This window comes from Aethalodelphis obliquidens, unplaced genomic scaffold (assembly GCF_003676395.1).
Source record: "Aethalodelphis obliquidens isolate GAN/ISIS:26980383/991018 unplaced genomic scaffold, ASM367639v1 scaffold7, whole genome shotgun sequence".
Taxonomy (NCBI): domain Eukaryota; kingdom Metazoa; phylum Chordata; class Mammalia; order Artiodactyla; family Delphinidae; genus Aethalodelphis; species Aethalodelphis obliquidens.
The window spans coordinates 52,911,928-52,932,899 of record NW_020837951.1 but is presented as its reverse complement, the minus strand read 5'-3'; the positions used below and the strand labels follow the sequence as shown (position 1 = coordinate 52,932,899).

Here is a 20,972-nt window from a genome sequence, read left to right as displayed (position 1 = left end):
CACAGTACCTGATGGCTGTACAAGTGCATGATAGACGATGATGTCTTGGGCATCGTTAAGGTTGTTGACTAGAGTGGCCAGCTCCGATCCAGTGAATTTATTGGCGCCGTAGACGGCTTCATTTTCCCCATCTATCCAGTAGACACGATCCTAAAACAGAACCCCCATATTAGTATGTACGTGTAGGATGAACACGAGTCAGTCTCTAAGGTCATTATTATTTACTGGCAATTTAATGGACCAAGTTTATTTAAAGCTGGTCTGGGACATCGGATGTAAAACTCTAAGAGAAGCATGAGTTCAAGTTTCTTAAAATGCTATGAGGAATCAGTACGTCTTTGTCCCAGGTTTTAGGTGAACGCAGTTTCTCAAGTCATGCCCCTCTGTCCTTCCCTCCTTCCCCTGTTCCTTCTCCCCCAAGGTGCTACAGTAACTCAGAGGTATACACTTAGATATGAGACACACGTCTTACCTCAAATATCGTGAGCGCGAGGGGATGAGCTAGGAATTCCAGAGACTTTAGGACCACCCTGCGATCTTGGCCGTTCAAGTCCACACTGGATAACATGTGCAATTTGGAATCCAGCCAATAGAGGCGGCCCTTTATGAGGTCTGGGTAGGAGAAGAATGGTCACTGTATAAGAAGTCAGTGCTTCCATTTAAAATAGCTAAGGAATCCAATACTCTACTTTCACGGTTCCTTCTCCAGCAGGGGGCTGTTAACAGGGTCCCACCAACCTTGTGAAGCAGCATGCAGAATCTGTACCCACATTCATTTGGGGGGACTCAAGGGGTACCTGAGATTGTCAAAGTAACTGACTTAAGAAGTGTTAGTGACGTTATAGAAGTATTAAAAGAGGTGAGCATTTTGTTGCTCTCCCCTTAGGAGCCAGAAGAAAACCGTTATGAGCCTGCAATTCAGGAAATGCTGCGGCACCTAGGCCAGGAGTATGTAGGATGAGAGTTCACAAGGCCCAAGATTCACCTAATTCATGTCACATGTTAGCTCCAAATGGATAGAAAAGCTAGTAATTATGGAGCACGTCATCTGTTAAGTCCACCATTCCACTTGTACTGTTCGGTTCCTCTCATCCTAAGTCCCTGCTAAAGAAGGCACCATGAGGGTTGTCTGCTGTAGTCCACAATTAACTATGGAGATGAGTTACAACTCTGCAGACAGCCGAATCGTGGTCGAGGAAGGAAGAACATACGTACCAAGCGTAATTCCGTTAGGCCACTGAATGTCCGCTGTCACCAGCGCCCGTCTATCAAATCCATTCATTCCGGCTTTTTCGATTTTAGCTGGTTCACCCCAGTCTGACCAGTACACAAAGCTGGGAAGAATTAAATTAGAAATAAGCCTTGCTGGTTTAGAAGGAATAAAGTTGCAGCTTGAGACAGACATTTTCAAAGAGTGAGCAGAAAACTCTAGGGTACAAATTGTGCCACTTAAGGGTCTAGATTATGTTCTGGGTAAACAGAAGTTAACACTGAATCTACAAGCTCATTATTAACTATAGTAAACTATATAAGTCTGATATTTAAATTTCAGCCCCAAGTCACAGGTTATATATTTCCTGTATAAAAGGCCAATTCTTTCAGTGGAGTAAAAGATGAATAGCTGTTAAGTTTTACGGTAGGGGCGGGCTGACTGTGTCCTAGTGCGGCTTCATGGGGGCCAACTGTGATTACTACAGCCTTAGTCAGATACATTTTTTTTAATTATTAATTTTTATTGGAGTATAGTTGCCTTACAACGTTGGCTTAGTTTCTGCTATAACGCAAAGCGGGTCAGCTATGTGTATACATACATCCCCTCTTTTTTGGATTTCCTTCCCATTGAGGTCACCACAGAGCACTGAGTAGAGTTCCCTGTGCTATTCAGTAGGTTCTCCTTAGTTATCTATTTTATACATAGTAGTGTATATATGTCAATCCCAATCTCCCAATTCATCCCCCCTTTTTCCCCCCTTGGTATCCATATGTTTGTCCTCTACATCTGTGTGTCTATTTCTGCTTTGCAAATAGTTCATCTGTACCATTTTTCTAGATTCCACATATAAGCGATATTATATGATATTTGTTTTTCTCCTCCTGGCTTGCTTCACTCTGTATGACAGTCTCTAGGTCCATCCACGTCTCTGCAAATGTCACTATTTCATTCCTTTTTATGGCTGAGTAATATTCCATAGTATATATGTACCACATATTCTTTATAGTCAAATTCCTAACAGCTGCTTTTCTATATTATTTAGGGGCAGTTTGGGGGAAGTCTTCAGTGAAATGTTTCTAGAGAGGTCTGTTTATTTCCACTGGACTTTCAGACAACTTGCACATTTAGATGAAAGCCTAGAGGTAATGTGGTTACCAAAACCCTTACAACTCATGCTACTACTTAGGTTGGATCATCCAGAGCTGACCTGATAAAGTGTTCAGACAGAAATTAAAAATCATTTGCATAGCGACACAAACTTATCTATGAAAGAGAAACAGACTCACAGACATAGAGAACAGACTTGTGGTTGCCAAGGGGAAGCAGGGGTGAGGGAAGGATAGATTGGGAGTTTGGGGTTATCAGATGCAAACTATTGCACATAGAATGGATAAACAACAAGGTCCTACTGTATAGCATAGAGAACTATATTCAATATCCTGTGATAAACCATAATGGAAAAGAATATGGAAAAGAATGTATATATGTATAACTGAATCACTTTGCTGTGCAGCAGAAATTAACACAACATTGTAAATCAACTATACTTCAATTAAAAAAAATCACTTGCATAGAAGCTGGGTGGGCATAAGGGTTTAGATACAGCTTTTGGTGTACCTCAAATCAGAAATGTTGTTCCACTAATGTGAACCAGAAGTCATCTGCTCAGGGAGGGCCTGTCGTATAGATGAGGCCATCCCCGGGTTGCTCAACAGTGGCACCACTGACATCTTGGACTGGATGATTCTTTGTTGTGGGGAGCTGCTAAGTCTTGGGATTTAAGTACTGCTTTAGGCATGAGGAAAGCTCCTGACCTATGCAGATAGCATCCGAAAGCTACGTGATGAAAAACACAGAATACAAACCCAGACAACGGGTCCACAGCTATGGAGGCAGGCTCTCGCAAGTCAGAGTTAAACAGGAACTTCCTCTTGGTTCCATCTAGGGTAGCTACTGAAATAGTCTTAGAAGCCGCATCAGTCCAGTAGATGGTCTTGTACACCCAATCAACAGCAATGGCTGCAGGATTATAGACATTGTCGATCATTTTAACATGTCTACCAACCTTGTCATCAATTGAGGCACTGAAACAGAATAGGTCACAAGAAATTTAAGAGTTTGACACCATCGGAGCCTGGAGAATGGACTTTCTGCTCACAAAATGGTCAACAACTTTGTTCGGAAAGAACTCTAGCAAACCCCATAGCTCAGCTCACCACTCAAATTATGTCACCATTTTGCTTACTGATCCTAAACAATACTGTAGGTTATCTCATTGTTGGTCTGTACTCTACATGCAAGAACACCACACTTCTAAGTGAAGCTATACTGATTCTAAACAATACTGTAGGTTATCTCGTTGTTGGCCTGTACTCTACATGCAAGAACACCACACTTCTAAGTGAAGCTATTTGTTTCAGTAACCATCACCTGAGTTTCTATAGTTGCCGTTAAGAAAAAGCTATCACTACCATTTCTATTTGTAGCAACTATGAACAGTTCTCAACTAACTGGAGAGAAAGGGAGGAAAATTGGAAAAATTAAGATGTTGTCTGTTATAATCTTATAGTTGTAGCCATCTTTTATAGGCGATTGTTAGTTTCTAATGAGGAACTGACAGTAATTTAATAAAGAATCAGTGTTTAGAATTATTATTCCCAACTAGTTAGATGCTAGATTGGAGCAAGACACAAGAGAAATTCCTCCAAACCTTCCCAAAGGCCAGTGACAATGACTTAGGTGAAGACACCAAGAACTGAAAGTTACCTGAAGATGGCCTTTTGGCTTAGATCAGCCCAGAATAGTTTCTGAGCAGCAATGTCAGCATCGAGAGCCACAGTGTTTCTCAGCTGTTCAACTAGTTGGATATATTCTTTCCTCTCCAAGCCAATCTTCCTGATGTCCCGTCTATTAGTGAAGATCAGACTTGGCTCTTTGCCTGCAAGACAGGAGTCAGGTTAATTTAGTTTTGCTGTAAAAAGGCAACGTCCTTCCAAGCCCCCTCCTCCCAACAGAGGAGCACTTAAAAAGTGAGGGCACTGCTGAACACCTCAGGAGTACTCTTGCTGAAGTCCATGCCCTGGGACCTGCAAGCACTTCAGCACTTCCTACGGTTTAAGAAGACAGCCCTGGAGTCACAGCATTCAGTAAGAGGGCGGCCGATGATAAGTTACTTATTTGAATTATTTGAATGGCACTCAAGTTCTGGAAGCAGAGAGTAAGTAGATATTCAAGGCACCATATGCAAAAGGAACTGACCAAGGCAGGAGTCTGGGGCAACAATTTGCTATTTAGCCTATGATATTGCACTGTGCGTTCAGTACCATTGCTCTCAAGTACTTTTTAAATTTTATATTTCGTTTGACTGTTGTAGTCACTGGCTGTACCTTTCGTAATCACGTACTCAGAAAGGTACCAGAGCAACACCAGTCCAAGTCCATTTACCTACTGCCTTGCACACGCCAGTGGCAAGATCCATTTGATAGCCACGACTACATTCACACTTGTAACCGCCTTTTAAGTTGATACAAATTTGACTGCAGATTCCCGGATTTTGGCATTCGTCAATATCTAGGAGGGAAATTAGAGTTAGTCTTGCTGTTCCTAGATAACCTACGGAGATCTACAGACCTTTCCCATCACCCCCGGGGCTTGGGCTCTGTTCTTCAACTCACCTCCACAGGTTTTCCTATCTATCAGTTCAAACCCAGCTGCACAGTCACATTCGTAGCCTATCACTAGGTCTTTGCAGATATGGGAGCATCCGCCATTATTAACCAAGCATTCATTTACATCTGAAATCAAAAAGTAGTAGAGTAACTCAACACTCCAACTGATATTTGTCCTATTAACATTTAAAATCCAGGCTGTTTGTCTAGATAGTCTGGTCAAGCCCATGATTTTTCTAGGATCTAATTATCCGTCTTATAGATATGCATCTCAGCGTGTATTGGGGGAAGAGTAAACCCAATCTCCTTGGCACGTTACCAGTTAGTTAAGCAGTATTTAGTCAAGTTTCTCTATTGCTGATTGGTTACCTTGAAGGGGGTGAAACTAGGAACTACTTTGTCACTACTTCTAAGTCATAAAATTTCACTTTTAAGCCCAACAACTGAACCTAGTTCATCAAAGTAGTTTACCCAGGCATTAGGCAGGCTCGGAACCGCATCAGCTCTGCCGGGTCTAATTAACCTTCCCAAATCTGTCCTCAAGCAACCCCTTCACTTACGACATTCTTTCAGGGGCTCATCACTCCAGTCCCTGCAGTCCTGCTCCTGGTTACACACTTTACTGATATCTATGCATTCCCCGCTTCTGCACTTGAATTTCCCGGGGCCCAAGCACTGATTGACTACAAAGAGAAACACAGAAGAGAGATTCCATTCGTGGGTCTGATCAGAGCAGTCCTTTGACTAACACCCCACACCTAGGGACCCTTTACCATTTTTGCAGTTGACTTCATCAGAACCGTCGACGCAGTCTCGGATGCCGTTGCACTGCCTGCTGCCGTGGATGCAGCTACCATCCTCGCACTCAAACTGGTCAGGTTGGCAGGTTCGGGAAGCTACAGCGGGAGGGAACGGCAGGGGATGAAGCCAGCCAAAGCGTCCCTGGTTGATACGTGGGAGAGAACCGAACGTGCCGTACTGATAGGAAAGCTACTTACGACAGTTGACCTCATCGCTGCCATCCTTGCAGTCAGGATCCCCGTCACATCGCCACTTCTTGTGGATGCACTCGCCAGAGCCGCACTGGATCTCGCTGGCTGGGCACTTGGTGTGGATCACTGGCTGGCGGCCGCACTGCTCGAGGGACTCATCCGACTGGTCCGAGCAGTCTGCGTCGTCATCGCACACCCAGCTGATGGGGATGCAGGAGGAGGTGCTGCACTGGAACTCGTGGGCCCCGCAGGTGGGTGGGGTGCAGTCAAGCTCGTCGCTGCCGTCGCTACAGTCATCCTGGCCATTGCACACGAAATTCCTGGAGATGCAGCGGCCACTGGAGCAAGTGAACTCATCAGGGCTGCACGTTACGTTGCCTGTTGAGAGAGAGGACGCCCCACTGAAAATGCATCCAGACCTGTCCTTTCAAGCATCTTGTCCCAAAATCTAACATGCAGATCATGGATCATGAATCCAAGCTTTCTTGCCTAACTTAAAAGCTAAAGTCAGATTATATCAATAGGCAGTTCCCAGAATACTAGGAAACAGTCTTACCACGTAAGAGATGCTAGGACATTTGAATACGAAGAGAAATGTAGAACCGAGAAAAGAGTTGAAGACTAGAAGTTAATTTGAGATGAGATGCATCTTAAAGGGACAGTGATTAATAACTTAAACTGTCACAAGAGACTTCATTGGGGAAGGCAGACATGAGTTATCTTTAAATGGATATACTGCTCATCAGGCCAGGCCACATATCATGAGATGAGATTATCATGCATCAGGTACATAAGCAAACATTCACTCATAATAAGCATTATGACACCATCACCAAAAAGTAGCCCGCATGTATTATAACACCATACACGGTTCCTTCTCTTTTGGTCTTTCCAACCAGGATCAGGAATAACAGGTCTTCAATACTTTCAAGTTTTAGAAAGTCACTTCTGGGGCTAGAACCGCAATCTAGCAGCCAGGTGCAATAATAACGATAAGCTAGTCAGACTAGCCAGTTTGTACTTTGACTCAAATTCCTGCCAAATTAATTAAGGTCAATAATTGGTGGTGATTGGGGTGGAGACCACGACTCTCTTGGGAAGCAAAGTCTGGATTTCAGAGGGAAACGTGTGGCAGCGCCACAGCTTACCAATCCATAAAGCTCAGTTCTAGGATTAAATGCCAAAACTCATTGGACTAGGTGCAGTGGTAATGACCTCAGGAGGTGACTTCTACGCGCAAGACTGGTGTTTCAGCTACAAGTACCCTCAGCTCATTGTACACTTACTGCATCAAGAGGCCTGTGCTTGTCAGTCTCAGGAGGCCCTATAAAAAGGGCGGTAGCTTGAAAGAACATTCAACGCAATGTTTGTTTAACCTAGAGATTTTCCCAGGGCCTCACCTTTAACATTGAGCATTTTATTACATATTTTCCAAGAGCAGAAACATGAAAGGCTAGGAAACAGAGTTCGCTTTTACAGGCAGGAACTGTGTGATAGGAGACAAAGGTACCACCGGTTGGGTAGAGTTATCTTTGGGTATCTGCCAGCAAGATATTAATTCCTACTTCTGTGCCAGTTTAACTTTTGGAAAGGTTAAAAGAAAAACTAGTTTGGGGACTGAGAAATGCTTGGGTGAGACTCCAGTAGTTTATTCCACTAAGCAGATCCAATTTTCGACCTAGGGATGTGTTCGCTGGCCCTAGTCCCTTTCTAGCTTGATTGAGCCCAAGTGAGGAAGGCCCACGAGTTACTGTCCTGGCTGAGACAAGAGTCCACAGAATTGCGGCTTCACTGAGCTACTTCTACATGGAAGTGCCTCGGATGACTTACCTTCTTATTTCTATTTGCCTAGAAGAAACACCCAAGCAAGCAATGGTCAGTTACCATGCGAACTTCTCTCAGAGTTTGAGGGCACTTAAGAAGGACAAGTAGTAGAGCAGAGAGTGAGGTCATTAAAAGGCAAGTCAACTGCACCTTCATGCCCACCCTTCTTTGAGCAAAAGGGTCTTTGGGATAAGCCACTCAACACTGATCTTCTTACCACAGTTTTCTTCATCTTCTCCACTGTCACAATCATTTTCACCATCACATCTCCAGGACACTGGGATACACTGAGTGGAACGGGCACCACAGCTGATTTCACTTATGCGGCATGTTCTCATATCTGTTGATGATATACAGTCTCAAAAGAGCCTCCAAACTCATGAGTGCAAAGCTGCTGCTCCTGTGCTGCCTGGAAGTGGTGACATCTGTAACTCAGTGGCCGGGCACACGGGTGAAATTCGACTTACTAGCTGAAGCCTGGGCAGATCCTTCGACAACTCCATGTCTCGGAAGCCATGCCAACCTAGGCTACCTGGCAGTCCACCGGAGAGCCTTGACCGTGCTACTCCGTCAAGGTTCCGCGGTGTGCGCAGTCCTGGCTTTTGTTTTACTTGGCGTGGTTACGTTCATTGGCTGGCCTGCTCCTTGACCGTTATTTATCTGCTGGGTATCAAGTGACAGACCCAGATACTGGCAACCTAATCCCAACTTCATTAAAAGCCAGATGCTCTATCACCTATGAAGTCTTCCTTTGCCTGGATTCCTTCACAGACCTCCTTCACAACCTCTTTTCCACTGACATCTTGCAAAGTAGGGACACCCCCTAATTCTTGACTTTATGGGGTCATCCCCCACTAAAACTTGGGCTGAATCTTCATGGAACCTGTCTTCACCTATGGTAACTCACCTCCCTTGGCCAATGCTCATATAACTTCCCTTACTTCTTGCCTGGAAAACTGAAATTAACACACATCCCTTCCTTTCTGCTTGATTCCAGACCTAAACTTTGTTCATGTTAGACTTCCACTTTTAGTGCTTTAACAGGCCTCTACTGCCTTAAAAGGAACACCGAGACTTTCTTCACCAGGACATGCAAATGATTCTAATTTAACTGTCCCAAATCATCTTCCTCTATGATCTCATAGACTTTTTCCTGAATATCAGCTTGAGGATACACACGTATTTGCATACCTATGAAGTTTCTCTTATTTAAGAACAAGCTGTAAGCTCCCTACTTTAATAACTTTACGTTACATGTTTCTTAAGAATTGCTCTATCATCCTATTCCTAGTCACCTTACCCCTTCGGTAACAGATTTTTTTTTCACAACATGAGAAGCTGTGCACCTAAAAGCTTACACGTGGCCCACGGGGGGACCCTCACATCTTGACTTAGCTTCCAGGACCAGAGTACCATCCACTCAGAGTCATTATCATCAAACATTTGAAATCTATGCACCTAGTCAAGGAGTTCTTGAATCTTCTGGCTTCAGTCTTAAATGTTCAATAGCGAAGCTACCCAAGAGAACGTCAGTCTTGTTAGACTAGGAAGAGCATTCTTTAATGTTTTTAAAGATTGGCTGTTAATGATTTGACTGACCTCGGAGTCAACTGGCCTAACTTTAAGGGAGGCCAAGGAAAACTAATCAAGTTTTAGATTATACAATACTTAGAGCTATGAGACACGGAACAGCCTGGAAAAGTTCAAGTCCAAAGCAAGTCACACTCACGGCACTGCTCTGGGCTTTCATCAGAACCATCTTCGCAGTCGGGGTCCCCGTCACACTGCCATCGGCTGGGAACACACTGGCCGTTGTTGCACACAAAGTCAGACTCGGCACACGTCTTCTTCACTACGAAAGTTGATTTGCAGGGTTAAAGTTGAAGTCACTCACCCAAGAGCCCTACATTCCCACTGGGGGTACCACTGCATTTGGATGTGTTTTACTCTAAAAAATAAATCTGAGTCAGTTAGCACTCAACTGCCAATATCCTGGAGAATCTTAGAAAAATCTTTTTTTTTTTTTTTTCTTTTTCCTCAGAGGAGGAAGGTGATCATTTGAGAGACTTAGAGGACACTGAGGTGAAGGGATCCCTTATAATGAACTTCTTGCCTGCTTGATAACGTTGAGATTAAGTAATAATTTTGTTCTTTTCACGCATTTCTTCCAAGTCATTCAAGTTTAACAAACGACTGGATCATAGTATAACTGTTCTAGCGGCATCTTGTAACAACACATGGGTTTAGTGCAGAGGCAGAAGACCCAGCTCCAGTACTGAATACTGTCACCCCTACAGGTCTATTGGGGCAGAGGAACCCACTGGGTAAGAAACAGAGAAAGCGCAAACCTGAGTATAAGAGAGGTTGTATTTAGCATCCGAAGGGTGGGCTCACATCCACCAGCTAAAAGTCACTGAGCCTGCCGTGGAAGCTGCCAGCACCCGTAACTGACTGCTAGAGTTAAATAGCCTTAGACAAGGTATCAGTTCTGCTACTAATTCTTACTAGGGCAGCCTTTTCTCCTCAATTAGGGAGACCATGCGATCTGTTGTCCAAATTGACACAATCTCAGTAGAAGGGGGACAGTGTTAATTTTCCCAGGAAGCTCAGCGTTGACCAGGACGGTGCCAAGCAAAGCAGGCAGCTTGGTCGTCCTACCTGTGAGGAAGTGAGGGAGTAAGAAGGGGCCTGACAAGGAGCCACGCCGGGTATTCTAGGGTCATCCTCAGATTCTATTCTTCTTTGCCCGTGTGCCTATACTTTCTACTTGAATTTCCAGTTTAAAACATTCTTCTCTGACGAATATTCTGTAATGGGAAATCAGCTAAAAGCCAACCATTTGCTGAAAAGATGAAAGGGACCACCTCAGGTCAGGGGTTTAAGCCAGGTACAGCACTCAGAGTTCAGCCGCTCTGGGTTAGCCTCAGATATTGTTAATGGGGAGACAGTGATGATAGTCAATTTCTAGAACTCAAGATGGGATGATCAATTATGATGATCTGAAAAGGATTATTTACCTCCTAAAATTGTGTAGCCAAGGGAACATGAAAGGCCATATTACCTTTTAGATTCATAACTGCTTCTAAAATCACTGAAATACTCAAACGCCAGTGTTAACAGTTTAAGTGATATCCAAGGCCCATCTTCTCCTGAGCATGTAGGAAGGTGCCAGAGGGTCTCAGAGTCAGTTATTGTAATTCACCCTGTGATACTCTTCAGAAGTTGCAAAAGAGAGAGTACGGAATGGTTGTAAAGAGACCTTATGAATTTAAGAAGTATAAGATGTTACAGGGATAGAAAAGACTGGTTATACTACAAAGTGAACAAGATACACAGGGTCAGATAGATTGCTAGGGTTCCTCTCTCTCCATTCTGAGCACAGACTGGGAGGGTAAAGATAGGCTGTTTGAACTGGGCCTTGAGAGATGGATAGAAATTTAGATGTGCCACCGGGGAAGAGAACTACCAGTTCCACTCTTGGGGTATCCGAGTTACTGATGTATCAGTTCAGCCTAACACTTGTAGAAGAGTGAGTTACTAGGACTGATGGAACATGGCTTGCAGAATCCAAGCTGAAGTTGACTAAATATGCTAGTTGACATGCTTGAAAGAAAAGGCCCTGCTGAAACTGTAACCAAGTTCAACATCAAGAGGTTGGACAGGAAAAACAGGAATTGGCTTTGGAAGTTTTAAGTAATTGTGTAGCTTTTCCCTTCCATGGAGGAACATCTCAAAATAAGCATTTAGAGCTTCCCCGAGCAAAGCTCCCACTTTCCTTCTCTACCTTCATATCTGAGAGGCAGAGACAAATTCTGGCCAAGAATATATTTACTTTTTCCCACTTTGCATGATCTTGATTGTAGGTACATCTACCTCCTTACCTCTTCCAAACCTTCCTGTTACGTGGCTAGAATCGATTTATGCAGAGACTATTTTAGGAAAAGCCAGCGATGACCCCTACAATGACTCAGGTTAGTTTCTACTGAGGTAGTCAAATGGTAAAGTAAGACTTCACACCATGGAGAGAATAATTACTCTCTTAAAAAAAAACAAATGGGTTTTGCCAAATATAGTTTAGCACAGAAGAAGAATGGCTACTTACACCGAGAACAGTGGACAAGAGTGAGGTCCTTTAGTGAGAAAATTAGTGAGAGAATTATATCACCCCGGTAACCCAGAAAGAGCATGGAACTCAATATCTCGTAGAATAGATTAAAATCTTAGTGTTAGGATGCAAATGATATAAATGTGTCACATTGGAGAACTATTCTTGGTCCTGAGACTGGAGATAAGCTTCTTTTCTGATATTGCAGCATGGGTTTACTCTGCTTCCAAATGAGCTGCTAATTTACATATTGGCATGCAGACATCCATGATGCTGCTCTGAGAGCTCAAGCACAGGACTGTCTGCCAGTATGTTTATACTATAGCAGTTTAGTAATGATGCATGAAGTAGGTAAGGGCATAACAAGATGGCAGTTGGTAAAATCTACATTTAGCTTCTATTTTTCTTCTGGATTTTTAGTTTGTATAGTGGACATCTTTATGTAACGTCTTTTATTTTTTTTTGATTTTTTTTACATCTTTATTGGAGTATAATTGCTTTACAATGGTGTGTTAGTTTCTGCTTTACAACAAAAGGAATCAGTTATATATATATACATATGTTCCCATATCTCCTCCCTCTTGCGTCTCCCTCCCTCCCACACTCCCTATCCCACCCCTCCAGGCGGTCACAAAGCACCGAGCTGATCTCCCTGTGCTATGTGGCTGCTTCCCACTAGCTATCTACCTTATTATGTAACGTCTTTTAAAAGGCAAATGGCAATGTTATCACCGACATTAATGAACAACCTTATTTCAAGAGTTTTACAACACAGAACAAAGGGATCATAAAGCAAACTTCAGCATGTATTCAAGGTACCTAAATGCCATCTTGACATGTAGTTCTCAGCTGTCCTGGCTTAATGAGAGGTTATATAGGTTGCAAAGACAGGCATTTCTCATAATGATCTTTTTTTTTTTTTATAAATTTAATTTTGGCTGTGTTGGGTCTTTGTTGCTGCGTGCGGGCTTTCTCTAGTTGCGGTGAGCGGGAGCTACTCTTCGTGGTGGTGCGCGGGCTTCTCATTGCGGTGGCTTCTCTCGTTGTGGACCACGGGCTCTAGGCGCTCAGGCTTCAGTAGTTGTGGCGCACGGGCTTAGTTGTTCCATGGCATGTGGGATCTTCCCGGACCAGGGCTCGAACCCGTGTCCCCTGCATTGGCAGGCGGATTCTTAACCACTGCGCCACCAGGGAAGCCCTCATAATGATCTTTTAATAGATGCTGATCAATGGGTATGATGGCGTATCCCTATTTTCTTGGGGGAGAGAATGTCTTCCATCTTGCCTAGTGCTTTAAAATCAGCATCTCTGTAGACAGGGAATTAAAAAAAGAATCCTTATCTGATCTTTGATCTGGGCTGGCTTATAGTCTCTATACCAGGAGTTAATTAATTCCTGAAACTGCAGGGGATTTCTTACCATCCACGGCTTGCTTTTTGGGGATCGGAACCATTTGAGAATTAAAAAAAGAAAGTCTGGGGCTTCCCTGGTGGCGCAGTGGTTGAGAGTCCGCCTGCCAATGCAGGGGATGCGGGTTCGTGCTCCGGTCTGGGAAGATCCCACATGCCGCGGAGCGGCTGGGCCCGTTAGCCATGGCCACTGAGCCTGCGCGTCCGGAGCCTGTGCTCCGCAACGGGAGAGGCCACAACAGTGAGAGGCCCGCATACCGCAAAAAAAAAAAAAAAAAAAAAAGAAACTCTGTTCAAAGCAGTCTTCTGTCTGTCTCTATTTCTGGTCCTCCCCTTCCTTCCTCTAGCTTCCTATACCAAAATTTTGTCTGATCTAAGATCAACCGCGTCTATCGTTTGAAAGGAACTCCACTGTATCTTCAAAATTCCATACTCAAGTCGCTAACTTCACATCAAACAATCATATCCCTCCAGACCAGGAAGTATAGAATCTTTGGACTCGAGTTCAAAGCAGTTCTTAGGAGTGGATTCTATTTTTCAGAATCTCGATACATTTGTAGACACTAAGATATAATATCATCATCTTTCAATACAATGTGTACGTCCTAGTGAGGTGGCAGGTGAGACTGTCCAGCTCTTTACTCACCACAGTTCTTTTCGTCACTGCCATCAGCACAGTCTTCGTCCCCATCGCATTTCCACAGCAGCGTAATACAGCGGCCATTTGTGCACTGGAATTGGGAGGGTTCACATTTGGCTTTTCTTCCTAAAATCAGGAGGGAACACTTAGCTAAGCTGGGACACAAGGATCCTAAGTTAGAGGTGCTCGTTACCTGAAACCCATGGATAGGAGTCCTCTTGGAGGGACAGCTGCAGACTCAGAGGCCATAACACTGTAGGGGCCAGAGCTGGATGGGCCTTGGGGCAGTGACTGACAGTAACTGAGTTCTTAGCTGGGCACACTCCATCTGGATAAGACTAGATTCCCCAGCCTCTCTTGCAGGAGGCATAGCCATGGGACTAAGTTCCGGCTAGTGGGATGTAAGCAGAAATGGTATATACAACTTCTGGGAAATATCCTCAAAGGCACAGGGGATCCAGTTTCCTTAATTTTATTCCTTTCTGGTTCCTGAAAACTAGGCATGGTGGCTGGAATAGTAATCTTGGGTCAAGGGAGCCAGACCAAGATAGAAGGAACGTAGATTGCCCAGAGACTGCAGGTGGCAGGGCAGGGGATTCACCTGTGGACTCATTTCTCCCATTCCTTTAACTCATTTGTGTCATTATAATCATGCAGCCAAATCCTGATCTTTTAATGGCATTTCTTGTCCACATTCTATACTGTTACTCATCAATGATGCTTCTATTACGAGCAAAGTAAAGGATATTTAGAAAAGGCGTGAGGTTTAATACATGCTTCCTCATCTCAGAATTGGAGGTCTAACTGGAAAAAGACATGTTTACAAAATGACTCCAAGATAAGATAAAAAGCACGAAGAAGGTACAGTTAAGAGGTGAAGGGAGATCATTTTTTAAATTTAATTTTTATTTTATATTATAGTTGAGTTACAATGCGTTAGTTTCAGGTGTACAGCAAAGTGATTCAGCTATACATGTATGTATCTTCATTCTTTTTCAGATTCTTTTCCCGATTCTTTTCCCACATAGGTTATTACAGAATATTGAGTAGAGTTCCCTGTGCTATATAGTAGGTCCTTGTTGATTATCTATTTTATGCCTAGTAGTGTGTATATGTTAATCCCTAACTCCTAATTTATCCCTTCCCCCCTGCACCTTTCCCCTTTGGTAACCATAAGTTTATTTTTGAAGTCTGTGAGTCTGTTTCTGTTTTGTAAATAAGTTCGTTTGTATCACTTTTTTAGATCCCACATATAATTGGTATCATATGCTATTTGCCTTTGTCTGGCTTACTTCACTTAGTATGACAATCTCTAGGTCCATCCATGTCGCTGCAAATGGCATTATTTCATTCATTTTATGGCTGAATAATATTCCATTGTATATATGTACCACATCTTTTTTATCCATTCCTCTGTCGATGGACATTTAGGTTGCTTCCATGTCCTGGCTATTGTAAACAGTGCTGCAGTGAACATTGGGGTGCATGTATCTTTTTGAATTATGGTTTTCTCTGGATATATGCTCAGGAGTGGGATTGCTGGATCATATGGTAGTTCTAGCTTTAGTTTTTTAAGGAATCGCCACACTGTTCTCCATAGTGGCTGTACCAAGTTACATTCCCACCAACGGTGTAGGAGGGTTCGCTTTTCTCCACACCCAAAGGGAGATCGTTTTTAACTTAGTGACGTGAGAAAAGCAAAGCAAGGTGGGAGCCACAGACCTGGATTCTATTTTTCTGAAACTCAGTTTTCCTATGCTCAGGGTATGAATATAATTCACATAATGGCATGAATGAATACTTGGAAGTAGGGCACTTAGTTTTTTTTGCCTGGAATGGGACAGCTGATATTCAGGTGTTTCCTATCATTAGCAGGTCGATCCTTCTGGAGGACGTAATTTCTTCGAGATAAAAGGCAAAGACGCGGTTGCTTACAGCAAATACACTGCAAATATTCGAGAAAAACAGTGGAGCCACGTAGTTCATGCAGATTCCTTAGGGAAGTCTTCCCAGCAGAAAGCCTTGCGACTTCCTGTACCTTTCAGCATCTGCAGCTGTGGCATGTGGGCATAAGAACAGATGCTACAGTGACAAGCACAGACTGGAACTCCTGTGTCATGTACACAATGCTCTAGTTGGCATCCGTACTATCAGCTACTCCCTACTGTCTGGGAACATTCTATACTTTGTGGCTAATTCCCAGGGAGATTAAAATCTGGTCCTAGTTTACCATATGGGTGTGTGGTTACTTAGGTACTAAATGTACTCGTCTAAGAACTATATGTAGCACTCTGCCCACAAGAGTGTAGTTAAGCTGGGACCCAGATACAAAGCAGGATGAATCAACGGCACTTCCTATCTGTAGTTCATTTTTTATTTTATTTTTTTATAATTATTATTAGTTTTTTGGCCACACCACGTGGCTTGCAGGATCTTAGTTCCCCGACCAGGGACTGAACCGAGGCTCCAGCAGTGAGAGTGCTGAGTCCTAACCATTGGACCACCAGGAAATCCACCCTGCGTGGCCAACCCCCCCCTCCCCGGCATTTTTTAAAGTTTACCATGTTAACCATTTTTATTTATTTGGTCGTGCTGCGTGGCTTGAGGGATGTTCCCCAACCAGGGATTGAATCCGGGCCATGGCAGTGAAAGCCTGGAATCCTAACCACTAGGCCACCAGGGAACTCCTCTTCCTACCTGTATTTCATACTATTCATTCAATCCACAAATATTTTACTGGGCATAAGAAGGGGGAACAAGGAGAGGGTAGAGGCTGTCAGGAAGCATCGCACGCTAGTTTTTATACCGCGAAACCAAGTATGAAGTACCTGGCTGCCTCTCACCCTCCCCCTTTTATCACTGGAGTCTCGATATAGTCTTAATATTCTCAATGCTGGGGTTATCTGTTCCAGGGCCCACTGTCTGTAGTTCTTTATCCCCATGACCTCTGACTGTTGTGGGAGTGGTAAGAATCTACTTAGAGTACTTTACTTGGAAAGTAAAAAAAAAGAACAATTTATGATAGTCAGAGAACAGAAATATACATATACTTGGAAAGACAAGTCAGGTTGCAATTAAAAGGTGTTAGTTACCAAAGGTTTTAGTTGTTTGGTCAAAATGAGACAAAAACATCGACGTTGATATCTATGCTGTCAGAATGGTAACCATATAATCCGACTTGGACAGGGACTTAAAAGTAGGCGTCAGAAAAAAAAAAAAAAAGTAGGCGTCAGATGATGGTTTTCCACTTGGGGTTAGGTACCTGGCAGATCTCTTTAACAACGAGCCTTGATTGTAACTACAGATTTTACAGACACTCAAGCTGGCCTGGGATTAACTATGGGCGCACAGTAGCCTAAGGCTGGTGTTTAGTCCACTGTCACCTTAAGGAAGCTCTCTGAATGTAACTGTAACACACAGGAAATCAACAGTCATAAATGCTGGGTTAAAATCCCAGCAATGCTGCTTTAAGAGTCGCTGTTGAGCGGGCTCAGGACAGACACGGGCATTTCCTTAGTGTTTATTCCAATATCTCAAGACAAAAAGGAGTTTAATTTCCACCTCTTATCTCAGACGTTTCCACTTCACCCAAGCTTCTGCCCGATGGTCATAAAGCTGTTTTACCATGACACACACGGCTCTCCGTTAAGAAAGGAGCACAATGGCGTTAGGAATGGAGTAGCTGCTAACAAACCATCCCTGCTTCTTTAAAAGAGGAGAGTGGTGGGAGTGGGGGGTGGGTAAAGCTAGCTGGCTTTATAAAGGGCTCTTTCTTTAAAGAGAAGAGAAGAAAGACCCTAAGCTCTATGGCCGCGCCTCGGTTTCTTAAGTTTCCTAAGCACCTTGTTTTGAAAGATTGCTCCTGGGTAGAAAGGACTCCCTAGTTCTGTTTAATCCCCTGTATCGTGCAGAGCGGGGAGAGCTCAGCCACCTGACTGCAGCATGGTGGGTTTTCTGCCCAAGTTTCAGGAAGATTCTCCCTTTACACCCGTGGTGCCTACCTGGGAATGCTGCCGTACAGAGCTCCAAAAGAATCGAAAACACCAAATGAATTAAGCTTTCGGTTTGCAAAGCTTTGGGGGATTACAGGATTGTGGGCCTGTAGTCTATTTCCATCCGTGACAGTTAAGTCTCAAGTTCAGCATTATACTTTCATAAAGAGAACAGGGTGAGCTTGAAATGATCGACACCCAGGGTCCTTTCAATGCTTAGGCTAAGCTAAAGCCAATGATGCCTCAGAAAATAAATTACAAGTAGAAGCGCTCGGCATCCTACAACCCAGGGTCTATCTGCTCAGAAGGGTGAAAAGTCGGAGTCAATGTGATTTTTAGCGGGTTCCTCAAAGTCACGGGGTTCACAGGAATGCCTTGGTAGCATCGGGGTGGCTGCAGTCAGGGGAAAGGCTACGACAGCAGGGAACCTGGGTATTCCGCCTCTGTTTCAACCAGCATTTCTTTTCAACATTGGAGTTTTGTGTAAGGATTTGAAAAGCGTTCCATAACTTTAAGAAATCAAACGGTTGGACTAGATCTGGGTTTCCTTTCAGCTCTAATACTTAGGATGAATACCCCTACCCCTTTGGGCCAGGGGGTTGGAAGTCACTTGTACCTAGTCGTCTGCACGGCTGTTTACACTTGTAACGAATGACTGAAGGCCCAGAAGCGTTGAAGATTTCCTCACTAATTCTGCGCTTACACAGTTGATATCAGACTCTGCAAACTTACTTCAAGGCACCCATGTCCCAGGAGCCTTGCTTACCTAAATAGTTAACGTTGCTACACAGACATGTTGGCAGTTCACTGGCTCCAAGCAACTCAGGGGTTTTAATGCATTTAGAAGTCAGCCTGCCGTTGTTGTCTAATTGTCCCTGCAACGGTTAACATGGAAGAACAGTACGTAAGCTTCAGTTAAAAAAAAAAAACAAAAAACAACTGCATAGATCTTACGGTAAATACCAAGCCTTCCAAGTGGGCTACGAAGTTCCCTGTAGGGCTCCGAGTGGCACCTTTGCAGGAGTGCTCCAGAAGGGATGCCCACAGTAAGATGTTTCTGCGTGTCAGGCTCAGACATGAACTTCAGCCTGCACAGAGGGGCTGCGGCTGCCACACTGCTGGGACTAGCAAGGCCAAGTGTTCACATCTTTCACAGCCCTCCCATTTGCTTGAGTGTACGGGTGTTATCATCTCCTGGAATTTTGTTCAGTCCATTTGTTTTGGCACTTCTGGGGCTGCCAAGGGCATTTATTTTTAGTCCAGCTCATTCCTACTGCTTGCCACTTGAACGCCAATCTTTCTATTCATAGGCTAAAACTCCTTTTAGGACAAGCAGCTTTTCAAGTCAGCAAAGAAGTTTTCCTACAAGGGAAGAAGGTTAGTAAGAGGAACTGAGGATGAGGGACTGAGCTGTATTCTGGCCTTACAGACAGCCTCTCAAGCCTTGTGAGAACCAGGCGGGGGCCAACTAAAAACTGTGAAATACTTGGGTTAATCCTGACTCACTCAATCCTACAGTTCAATTGTCAGTTTTCCCATTTACATCAGATTGAGATGATCTTGAGAATCATGGATAAATAACTTAATTTTTATTCTTAGCCAAACACTGTTCTAAGACCTCAGTTTCTTAATTGATTTAATTCTCAATCCTACACAGTCAGCGCTACTGTTCCCCTTTTACATACCAGGGAACCTGTTTGGGGAAGGGAGGACAGTATTTGCCCACGACCACCTTGGGCAGAACTAGAATTTGAACTCAGGCAGTCTGGCTCCAGATACCACGTGATTGAGCACGCATACCAACTAGAGCACCTGACTCAGGACCACTTCCTTCCAGAATATTCTGCTGACTTGTGATGTGGGTAGTAGTGTCAGTTTAAATTAATCCAGAATTAGGTACTATCACTTGTCAGGATGTCACTGTCCTAACACAGCCTTATTGTTGAGATAGAGGCCACCCTCCCATCCCCGTTTTGATTTTTAAAAACTGCTGCCTCAGTATCCCTAGCAGGTCTTTTCCTAGAAGGACTATAATGCTTGGTCTTCTTGTCTAGAAAGAGCTAAGGCCCTCCTGATATATTTGGGAAGTTATTAGTTTTGTGGGTGGTAAAAGTCAGTGGTTCTCAAGATCGAGTTTGTATCAGAACCCCCTGAAGGACTTACTAAAACAATGCTGCCCCCTCACCAGAGATTCTGACTTTGTAGGTCTAGCACGGGGCCCAAGTTTGCATTTCTATTGAGTTCCCGGAGGCTGTTGACCTAGCTGGTCCCTGACCACACTCTGAAACCACTGCGGGAAGGTCAGGAGGCTAAGATTCTACCCACAATGCGGGTGACTACTTCATTCTCAGGGCTGGACTCTATAGTACTCACCCCATAAGTCGTGTGCATCACTGAATGGACATAGGTGACAACTGCCAATCGAACAACAGAGATTATGATGACGACCTTTGTGCCATTAGGTAAAATCTGCTTGGATATCTTAATAGGCGTACACGGTAAAGAGGTTCTTCTAAAATCTGTCTTCCCATCCCCACGTGCCTGATCTTTGACTGACCCACCACTCACTCCAAATCAGTAGTCCAACCGTGAGCCTAGATTCTTCTCCTCTGACATTTTGCCATCAAGTCCTGGGCATGTCCAAGCACTCATCTCTCACTTGATCTAAATTTGTCTCTTGTTCCTCTGCCTCCAGGCTGCCATGTTCTCTATCCACATCAACACGGTGAATCAGGCAGCCAAGAATGGCCCAGGGTACCAGGGATGGGATCACTTGCAGGCTTCTCACGGGCTCTAGGATTGAGTCTAGTTTCCTACCCATTTCCCCCGGCTTCTTCCTATTGCTTACCACCCATTCAAATGTCATCCTTGAACGAGCCCCTCAATTGCTTTCTTGACCAATTAGGTGTGGTCTGGCTGCTTTCTCACTGTCTCCTGTGCCTGTCACAGAGCCGTCACATACTGAGATGTGCTCACCTACGTGTTTCCATCTCTACCAGCGGAGATCCCCTATGGCAGGGCCTGGAATGTGTCTTTGTAAGTTGGGACCGGGTGCCTGACGTCTAAAATTTTTTTAGGCACTAGCGAGTGCCATCCGTTGATTTGTTAGTTCACTAATGAAGTTGGTCT

At 44.0% G+C, this 20,972-nt stretch overlaps 1 protein-coding gene across 6 annotated transcripts in view; it reads right to left on the bottom strand.

Annotated features, from left to right (window-relative positions):
* VLDLR (very low density lipoprotein receptor) overlaps positions 1–20,972 on the bottom strand; it is a 31,966-nt gene that overhangs the window by 5,330 nt on the left and 5,664 nt on the right. For 3 of the 6 annotated variants that reach the window (XM_027105764.1, XM_027105766.1, XM_027105765.1), the window contains exons 2-14: positions 13,858–13,977; positions 9,427–9,549; positions 7,915–8,037; positions 5,880–6,251; positions 5,655–5,777; positions 5,442–5,564; positions 4,888–5,007; positions 4,658–4,783; positions 3,980–4,151; positions 3,079–3,297; positions 1,216–1,334; positions 473–612; positions 9–150 (exon numbers count right to left, since the gene is read on the bottom strand). In XM_027105764.1, the coding sequence (XP_026961565.1) occupies positions 9–150; positions 473–612; positions 1,216–1,334; positions 3,079–3,297; positions 3,980–4,151; positions 4,658–4,783; positions 4,888–5,007; positions 5,442–5,564; positions 5,655–5,777; positions 5,880–6,251; positions 7,915–8,037; positions 9,427–9,549; positions 13,858–13,977 (2,022 nt within the window). The remainder of the gene's footprint in view (positions 1–8; positions 151–472; positions 613–1,215; positions 1,335–3,078; positions 3,298–3,979; positions 4,152–4,657; positions 4,784–4,887; positions 5,008–5,441; positions 5,565–5,654; positions 5,778–5,879; positions 6,252–7,914; positions 8,038–9,426; positions 9,550–13,857; positions 13,978–20,972) is intronic. The other 3 variants (XM_027105769.1, XM_027105770.1, XM_027105767.1) reach the window with 2 other exon arrangements.